Source organism: Canis lupus, chromosome 9 (assembly GCF_011100685.1).
Source record: "Canis lupus familiaris isolate Mischka breed German Shepherd chromosome 9, alternate assembly UU_Cfam_GSD_1.0, whole genome shotgun sequence".
In the NCBI taxonomy this organism is placed as follows: domain Eukaryota; kingdom Metazoa; phylum Chordata; class Mammalia; order Carnivora; family Canidae; genus Canis; species Canis lupus.
Window position 1 is genome coordinate 14,148,721 of NC_049230.1, and position 10,264 is coordinate 14,158,984.

Consider the following 10,264-nt stretch of genomic DNA (forward strand, 5'->3'; position numbering starts at 1 on the left):
TGGGAATCCTTCCCTCCTTTTGTCCCTTCAGCCCAGGAGAAGTGACAGTTGGGCTGTTACCAGCCCCAGGAGTACTGGACTGTCCCATGTGGTGTCCTTATGCTATGGCTCCCCTTGAGTGAATAGGCTGTTTGTCAAACCTCCCTTTCATGATCATAAATTTGAGTATGCCATCTGTTTCCTGCTGGAACTCAAGGCCTGTGTTTTTCTGCCCCACATTATTCTGGAACTGCAGATGGGGTCACATGGGGATTAACTGTATCATCTGGGTTCCTTCTTACACCTGCTGATGAGGAAGGACCTCCAGCCACCTCCAAGTCTCAACCAGATATGTTCGGACATGCCCAGAGGGTATGCATATACATGGTCACTGATAAGCTCCGACTTCTTCCTGGAAGCATCCACTGTTTCTTCCACCCTGGCTTATTTCGGTCATGCTCACTACCAGTGAAGAAGGTGTGGGATCTCATCATGGCATTTTGTCTGAAACCCACAGTCAGGACAATAACACATGGGCACCACCATTTATACAAAATGCTTCACCCCTGCCTTTATTGGGTGCTGCCCCTTCCGTGATATATCGATCAGGTTTCTACCAGAGAAACAGTACCAATAGGATGGATGGATAAATGGATGAATGGATGGCTTTAAAAAATTCATTGAGTGGCTCAGTGGTTGAGCGTCTGCCTTCGGCTCAGGACGTGATCCTGGAGTCCTGGGACCAAGCTCCCTGCATGGAGCCTGCTTCTCCCTCTGCCTGTGTCTCTGCCTGTGTCTCTCCATATCTCTCATGAATAAATAAATAAATTCTTTAAAAAGAAAAAGAAAAAAGATTTATTGGCTGGCTCGTTCAAAAGAGCATGCAACTCTTGATCTTGGGGTCATGAGTTTGAGCCCCATGTTGAGTGTGGAGATTCACTTAAAAAAGAAAAGAAAATGATTTGTTGTAAGGAATTGGCTTATGTGATTGTGGGGGCTGACAAGTCTGAAACTTGGAAGGGCAGGCTAGGCTGGAAACCATTTTTTTTTTTAACATTTCATCTTTTATTAAGGAAAGTTTGTGAAAAATACAGGCTGGAAATTCTTGAGCAAGAAACTCTATGGCCGGGTGTTGACACTTCCGGGTGGGACCAGTGTGAGGTGGTTGAGCAGGGCCTGGTACCTCTGGTGGCAACCGTGGCATACAACAGCCTTGCAGTGCCTCCCATTGTGATGAGCATGTTCTGGGGCTTCGTCAGTGTCTGCGTGCCCTGGTTCATCCCTAAGGGTCCCAACTGGGGAGTTATCATCACCACGCTGGTAACCTGTTACATTTGCTGCTATCTCTTTGGCTGGTTGCAATTCTGGCCCAACTCAACCCTCTCTTTGGACCACAGTTGAAAAATGAGACCATCTGGTACCTTAAGTATCACTGGCCTTGGGGAGGAAGACCTGCTCCCCAGCGCTCAGTTATCAAAGTCACGAAGAGAATTCCACTAGATGCAAAATTAACTCCAAACCCAGACCACCTTCTTTGGCTCACCTATTTTGGCCATCAGCTGCCTCAAGCATTTCCACTACATTTGAATATCTTATTCTACAATACGTTTTTTTTCCTGTCACCTGTTTTACATTTTGATGAATTATATGCCTACTTAACCTAAACTGTGCTGACTCTAATAAAATGTTTATGCACTCGTCTGAGATAGAAGGTGCTATTCTTCTGAGAAATACATTGCTTCTCTCCTTGGAACCTGTGAATTTGAAGATGACTGCTGCCTGGTCACAACACGGGAGTCAGCAAAGTATTCAAAAACCGTCTCGGAAAAAAAAAATCGTCTTGAGACAGTAAGGATTGGGTGGGGCAATCAGTAGGAGAGCATGTTCAGAGGGAATATCTGTCCCAACAGAATTATACCAAAGAATATATATATAGTTTTTAAAGGGAAGAGCTATTGGTTTTTGTTGTTGTTGTTGTTTTTTAAGATTTTATTTATTTATTCATGAGAGGCACAGAGAAGCAGAGACAGAGGCAGAGGGAGAAGCAGGCTCCATGCAGGGATTCCATCCTGGGACCGCAGGATCACGCCCTGGGCTGAAGGCAGATGCTCAGCCGCTAAGCCACCGAGGCATCCCCCAAAGTATATTTTCAGGATGACTTTCTTATTAATGCCATCGACTAGAATAAATTATTTTTCAGCTTTCTGTGGGGAAAAAAAAAAACAAAGAAAAGAAAAAGAAACTCTATAGCCGATGCTATAGTCCATAGACAAATGTCTTTTTCCTTAGGCAAATCTCAGTTCTGTTCTTAAAGTCTTTCAGCTGATTGAATGAGACCCACCCAGAGTATCAAGGATAATCTCCTTTACTTAAACTCAATTGACTGTAGATATTAATTGCAACACTTTGATTAGCGTTTGATTGAATAACTGGATATTATAGCTTAGCCAAGTTGACGCATTGAACTAATCATCCTGCTTGGGGGCCACCCATATTGATGAGCAGGAGGCAAAGCTGCCTCATGTTTTGTGGCAAACTCAGGGGTGCTGTCTTCTATGGCATGTCCATGTAGAAGTGGGGAGAAGACCACTCTCCCTACTTTACCAACATGCTTTGTCACATGGACAAAATGAAAGGGAATGTCATTACTTCCGATCCTGTATAGACTTAGTACTAGAAATGGCTCTTTCAGATTTAGTTTGCATTTATAGCCTAGAGACTGAGACAGCTCAGACCAGCGATGCTGGCTTCCAGTTGGCTGGGTTGGGGACTAGACAGCTAAGAGGGACAAACACCCCATCACCCAACACTTATTCTTTTTTTTTTTTTTTTCTAAGACTTTATTTATTTATCCATGAGAGACACAGAGAAAGAGATAGAGACACAGGCAGAGGGAGAAGCAGGCTCCCTGCAAGGGGCCCGATGTGGGACTTGATCCCCGACCCCAGGATCACACCCTGGGCCAAAGGCAGACGCTCAACCGCTGAGCCACCCAGGCATCCCAAGGCTTATTTTTAAGGCCAGGTTTGTCTGCCTGAACGTAGCTACTTCCCTTCGGATGCATTCTTCCCCAGGAGATAACCCGCTCCACAGGCGACTAGACTCCTGGCAGGGCTTGCCTGCCCAGGCTGCTCACATTCCAAGACCGCAGGGGTGCTTGTACCCCATGGAGTGCCGGGAAGCCCACCACAAAGGGGAAGGGAAGCTGAAAAGGAACTCCAAATGAAAACATCTCAAAAAAGGAAAGACTTGTAAAAAAGCATTAACCAGAGTATTTTTAATCAGAAAAGAAATACTAATGATGACAAGAGAGGCTATGCAACAATCCAGAAAGAATTACATGACAAATGCTAACAAGGACCCAAAACACACAGCTATAGGGAAAGAGCAGAATTCTTGCAAAATTCACAAATTCACAAATCAACAATGTTAATCCATTCAAATGTCCTACTGGCCGAGTCTCAAGCCGGGTCCTCCTAGGATGTGCCTGTGCTCCCCACCTCCCCACCCCACCCCCCAAGTGCCCCACCTCTCATGAGGTGAATGCATTCTTTCCCATCTGTTTCATGGTTTAAGAGACTAAAGAGTGCTGTTCATACCCGGAATCTTCACTTAACTGCTAAGCATTTGAATGATTACACTTAAAGACAGGTGTGAAAGGATGTATAATTAAGAATTTGTGCATACCCACACACATCACATTCTCACATATACAATTACTTGTTTTTCTGGAGGGAAGCTCAAGAAATTGTCTTTAGGGAGAAGGACAGGTGGTAAGGAAGAAAGATGTTACTTTTCACTTAGCTGTTATCTGTAAACTTTGAATTTTCAAACCTGCATATACATTGAATTTTTCAAAGTGCAAAACCAAGATGCCCTAACATAATTTAGTTTAATTAATTTCACTGACACAATTTAGTTTTAGTTACTACATTAGGAATGCTTGTCATAATTCTCTAAGGAGGAGGAGTAAGGTACATAAGAATTGAGAAGAAAGAGGCACCTGCATGGCTCAGTGGGTTGAGCATCTGCTGTCAGCTCAGGCCATGATTCCAGGGTCCTGGGATCTGGCCCCAAGTCAGACTCCCTGCAAAGTGGAGAGTCGGCTTCTTACTCTCCCCCTCTCCCCATTGCTCCTGCTCTCTCTTTTCTCTCTCTCTGTCTCTCTTTCTCTCTCTCCCTCTCTCTCAATATCTCTCTCTCAAATAAATAAAATCTTAAAAAAAAAAAAGAATTGAGAAGAAAGGAGCACATGTATCACTTTGGGCAGTCAAGATGTTTATATTTAGGAAAATCATCCTAAACACTACTGGAGTTTGGCAGTGGCTTCAGCAAGATTTTAGATTGTAAGAATACAGCTGGAAAAACAGCTGGAAAATTTAGTGGGAAGGAAAAGATCCCATAGACAATAATAAATGCAAACCAACCAGTAAACATCTAGGAATTACCTTCACTTTGGACATACAAAAGCCACTCAAAGAAAATGCATATTTCTCAAATTTAGCCATTATAAACCAACACTAACTAGTTGGGGAGATAGGGCATGTGACAATGACCCTAATTCTTTTTTTTTAAGATTTTATTTTTATTTATTTACTTATGAGAGACAGAGAGAGAGAGAGAGAGGCAGAGACACAGGCAGAGGGAGAAGCAGGCTCCATGCTGGGAGCCTAACGCGGGACTTGATCCCAGGTCTCCAGGATCACACTCTTGACTGAAGGTGGGCGCCAAACCGCTGAGCCACCCAGGGATCCCTCTAATTGTTTTTTAAATTTTAAATATTGGGGATCCCTGGGTGGCGCAGCGGTTTGGCGCCTGCCTTTGGCCCAGGGCGCGATCCTGGAGACCCGGGATCGAATCCCACATCGGGCTCCCGGTGCATGGAGCCTGCTTCTCCCTCTGCCTGTGTCTCTGCCTCTCTCTCTCTCTGTGACTATCATAAATAAATAAAAATTTAAAAAATAAATAAATTTTAAATATTTTATTTATTTACTTATTTGAGAGACAGAGTGTGAACAGAGGGAGAGGGATAAGCAGACTCCAAGCTGAGCATGGAGCCTGACACAGGGCTGAATCCCATGACCCCAAGATCATGAGCTGAAATCAAGAGTCAGATGCTCAATGGAACGAGCCATCCAGGTGCCCCACTGTGACTCTAATTCTTGAAATAATATGGAGCCACAGTATTTTCACAGTTTTTTTTAAAATGGCAGAAACTTATTTTTTTTTAAGATTTATTCATTTACTTATTTATGATAGAGAGAGAGAGAGAGAGAGAGAGAGAGAGAAGCAGAGACACAGGAGGAGGGAGAAGCAGGCTCCATGCCTGGAGTCCGACATGGGACTCGATCCCGGAACTCCAGGATGGCGCTCTGGGCCGAAGGCAGGCGCTAAACCGCTGAGCCACCCAGGGATCCCCCAGAAACTTATTTCATATGAAGTTCTTCATATTCAGAAGCTTTATATATGGGATAGTGTCTATGTAATATATAAGAGTGGGCTGCCCTTGTAGGGAGCCTGCCTCTCCCTCTGCCTATGTCTCTGCCTCTCTCTCTCTCTCTCTCTGTCTCTCATGAATAAATAAATTTTAAAATATTTTTTTTAAAAAAGGGGGGGACACCTGGGTGCCTCAGCGATTAAGCGTCTGCCTTCAGCTTGGGGCGTGATCCCGGAGTCCTGGGATCAAGTCCCACATGGGGCTCCCTGCGTAGGGCCTGCTTCTCCCTCTGCCTATGTCTCTGCCTCTGTGTGTGTTGTGTTGCTCATGAATAAATGAATGAATGAATGAATGAATGAATGAATAAATAAATGAATCTTAAAAAAAAAAAAAAGAGTGAGCTGCCCTTGGACACACAGAGTGACCTTAGAGTCCCATCCTTTCAGTGCCTTTCCCTTAAAACATCTCCATGGAACACTGGTTAAAAGCCAGTAATAAATATTTTTTTTTATAATTTTTATTTATTTATGATAGTCACAGAAAGAGAGAGAGAGAGAGGCAGAGACACAGGCAGAGGGAGAAGCAGGCTCCATGCACCGGGAGCCCGACGTGGGATTCGATCCTGGGTCTCCAGGATCGCGCCCTGGGCCAAAGGAGGCGCCAAACCGCTGCGTCACCTAGGGATCCCGCCAGTAATAAATATTATCTGACATTTGACCTCTTGCTCATGCGACTTTAAAACTACACTGAGATTAGGGGCACCTGAGTGGCTCAATCAGTTGGGTGTCTGCCTTCAACTTAGGTCATGATTCTGGGATCCTGGGATTGAGCCCCAAGTCAGACTTCCTCCTCAGGAGGGAGTCTGCTTCTTCTTTGTCTGCCCCTCTCCTGGCTCATGCTCTCTCTCTCTTGAATAGATAAAATCTTAAAACAAACAAACAAAAGAACACTACACTGAGATTAAACTGAAAAGATCTGGGATGCCTGGGTGGCTCAGTGGTCTTCGGCTCAGGGTGTGATCCCAGGGTCTGGGATGGAGTCCTGCATTGGGCTCCTTGTGGAGGGCCTGCTTCTCCCTCTACCTATGTCTTTGCCTCTCTCTGTGTCTCTCATGAATAAATAAATAAAACCTTTTAAAAAATAAAAACAAATAAATAAATAAACTGAAAAGGTCAGATCTACCATCAATACCATTTACCTTTGCAATTTTATAGTGAAATCAAAGCCAACAGCTTCTAGAGGTTTATTTCCAATTGTAACGTGCTCTTTTCCATCATCCTCTGGTACATCTTGCTTTATTTACTTACTTATTTATCTTTTAAGTAATCTTTACACCAGCATGAGGCTTGAACTCATGACCTGAGATATGCTCCACCAACTGAGCCAGGCAGGTGCCCTCTCTCATGCATCTTATAATACACATTGCTTAGGAGTGGCAAATCTACAAGCAAAACCTACCCTGTTTGCAGGGATAAAAGATTCTCTGTGGTGCCTGCCTGGCTCAGTCAGTAGAACATGTGACTCTTGATCTCTGGGTTGTGAGTTCGAGCACCCTGTTGGGTGTAGAGATTACTTTAAAAAAATTCTCTTAGTGGATAACAGGAAAAGGGTGCAGAAGATAGAGAGGACTTTGAAGCCCTCAAAGAAATCATTGGGAGCTAGCACAGTATTGTGAAGGTTCCCAGTCTATGTCTACTGAAAAATCAACAAAACCAGTTAAACAGAAAAAATAATGAGATTAAGGTTTTATTTATAACAAATATGACTAATCATAGTTATCACTCATGCTATATGAGAGTTGGCACAAATATAACAAACCATAAACACTGGTACCTAATAGGTACCTCAAACAACTGTGAAATTAAACTCTGATCTTCTTCCCTAACTTGTTCCTCCCCTAGTCTTCCCCACATCAGCTCATGGCAGCTCTCCTTCTAGTTGTTCAGGCTAAAACTTTGGATCCATCCATTTGTGTTTCTTTTCTTTTTTTTTTTTTTTTTTTTTTTTTTTTTTTTTTTTTTTTTTTAAATCTTTTTTTTTTAATTAATTTATTTATTTATGATAGTCACAGAGAGAGAGAGAGGCAGAGACACAGGCAGAGGGAGAAGCAGGCTCCATGCACCGGGAGCCCGACGTGGGATTCGATCCCAGGTCTCCAGGATCGCGCCCTGGGCCAAAGGCAGGCGCCAAACCGCTGCGCCACCCAGGGATCCCTTTTCTTTCCTTTTTGTTTTAAGATTTTATTTATTTATTTATTTGACAGATCTTAAGGGAGAGCATAAACAGATGGCACAGCAGGCAGAGGGATAAGCAGACTTCCCACTGAGCAGGGAACCTGATGTGGGGTTCAGTCCTAGGACCCCAGGATCATGACCTGAGCCACAGACATATGCTTAACCCACTGAGCCACCCAGATGCCCCAGTATTTCTTTTTTTTTAAGAAATTGTGGGGGGGTTTTTTTGTTTGCTTTGTTTTTTTTTAAGTAGGCTCCATGACCAGTGTGAAGCCCAACACAGGGCTTTAAGTCACAACTGTGAAATCAAGAGTCAGACACTTTTAACCAGCTAAGCCACCCAGGCACCTCTCAGAGTTATCCTTGAAAGCTCTCTTTCTCTTTCTTCTTATGTCATGTCCACTTGCAAATCCTAATCTGTATCTATAATATATATCTAAACTCTGACTCTACTCTGCTGGTTTCACCGTGGGCAGCTGGCTCCAAATTATCACCATTTTCAGCCGGATTATTGAGTGGCCTCCTTGATAGTCTCTCTGCTTCTGCCAGCATGGAACCCTTAAAATATGTCACCTCAGGCCACTCCCTGGCTCAAAACCCTCCAGTGGCTCCCATCTTATTCTGAGCAAAATCCAAAGACTTACAAAGACCATCAAGGCCCCCCATGATCCAGTCCCGTCCCTTCCCCTTGCCTTGACTTCTCCCACCACTCAGGCAGTTCCACACACAGAGGTCAGCCTGTCCAGGTCTGATCCTACCTTGGTCCCTCTGCATTTGCTTCTCCCTTTGCCTGGAACGCCTTTCTCGCAGATAACTCATGAGGTTCATTTCTTCCCTTTCTCAGGCCTGTACTTGAACATCACCTTCTTGGTGATGCCTTTATCAGAACATCTTTAAAATTTCATCTCTCCCCATTACTCTCTCTCTCTCCGTTCCCTGCTTTATTTCCCTCCACTGCATCAATCACCATCTGGCATACTCTCTATTTTCCTTAATTAGTCTGTTTAGAATGTAAGCTCCAGGGGCTCCTTGGCAGGCTCAGCTGGTAGAGCATGCAGCTCTTAATCTCAGGGTTGTTAATTCAAGCCCTGATGTGGGTGTGGAGCTTACTTTAAAATTTTTTTAAAAAGGAAAAAAAGAATAGAGGTTCCATATGGGCAATCAGGAGTTTTATCTGGTTTCTTTGCTGCTATATCCCAAGTGCCCAGGGAAAGGTTTAGCATTCTGTAGGTGATCAGTAATAATAATAACAAAAACAGTATATATATATTTTTTCTTTTTTTAAAGATCTTATTTATTTATTCATAGAGATACAGAGAGAGAGAGAGGCAGAGACACAGGCAGGGAGAGGAGCCCGACATGGGACTCGATCCAGGGTCTCCAGGATCACACCCTGGGCTGCAGGCGGCGCCAAGCCGCAGCACCACCACCGGGGCTGCCCTTTTTTTTTTTTTTTTTTAAAGACTTTATTTATTTGGCAGAGAGTGAGAGGACAAGCAGGGGGAGCTGCAGCGGGAGAAGGCGAAGCCAGCTCCCCACTGAGCAGGGAACCTGATGTGGGGCTCAATCCCGGGACCCCAGGATCATGACCTGACCCAAAGGCAGAGGCCTAAACACCTGAGCCACCCAGGCACCCCCCAAAGCAGCATTTTATTTTATTTTTTAAAAGATTTTATTTATTTATTCATGAGAGACACAGAGAGAGAGAGAGAGAGAGAGAGGCAGAGACACAGGCAGAGGGAGAAGCAGGCTCCATGCAGGGAGCCCGATGTGGGACTCGATTCCAGGACTCCAGGATCATGCCCTGGGCCGAAGGCAGGCGCTCAACCGCTGAGCCTCCCAGGCGTCCCCCAGAACAGCATTTTAATAAGTGTTTCCTGGGAATCCCTGGATGGCTCAGCGGTTTAGCGCCTGCCTTTGGCCCAGGGCATGATCCTGGAGTCCTGGAATCGAGTCCCACGTCGGGCTCCCTGCAGGGAGCCTACTTCTTCCTCTGCGTGTGTCTCTGCCTCTCTCTCCTCTGTGTCTTTCATGAATAAATAAATAAAATCTTTAAAATAATAATAATAATAATGTGTTTCCTGAAGCTAGTCACTGTTCTGATCATTCTATATACATTACCTCATCCAATCCTCATAAAAAAACCTCGTAGGAGCTTTGCAACCAAACTTGCAAGGTAGGTGTTACCTTTGTTTCTGAGATGAGGAGGTTAATGATTGTTAAGTTAACATAGCTAGTAAGTACATAGACCAGGTTTTGTACCCAAGAATTCTGGCCTCAGGGCCTCTGCTCTCAATCTTTGCACTATACTAACTCTCATAATAAGTAAATTTCTGTTGGGAGAATAAAGACATTCCTGCTACAACCATCCACATAAGTCTTTCTGCACATTTCTATATGATGGATGTAACCAGTAACAGTTTGCCCTCCAAAATATATAAGGGAAGACTCATAAAATGGCTTTTTAAAAAATTTTTTTTTCATAAAATGGCTTTTATCCAGACTTATAAAGTCATTATTTTTAACATATGGTTAAGAGAGATAAACCCAGGAAAACACAGCACATAAACTGTGAGAAAAGACTCAGCTTTTCCAGCAAAAAATGTTTGAATAC

At 43.9% G+C, this 10,264-nt stretch overlaps 1 protein-coding gene across 1 annotated transcript; it reads left to right on the forward strand.

Annotated features, from left to right (window-relative positions):
• Positions 1-854: 854 nt before the first annotated feature.
• On the forward strand, positions 855-1,645 carry LOC100686787. Its single transcript, XM_038546825.1, is given in 2 exon segments — positions 855-1,324; positions 1,327-1,645. Coding segments are annotated over 2 exon segments (705 nt in total). The 5' UTR covers positions 855-936; the 3' UTR covers positions 1,644-1,645.
• Positions 1,646-10,264: the final 8,619 nt, after the last annotated feature.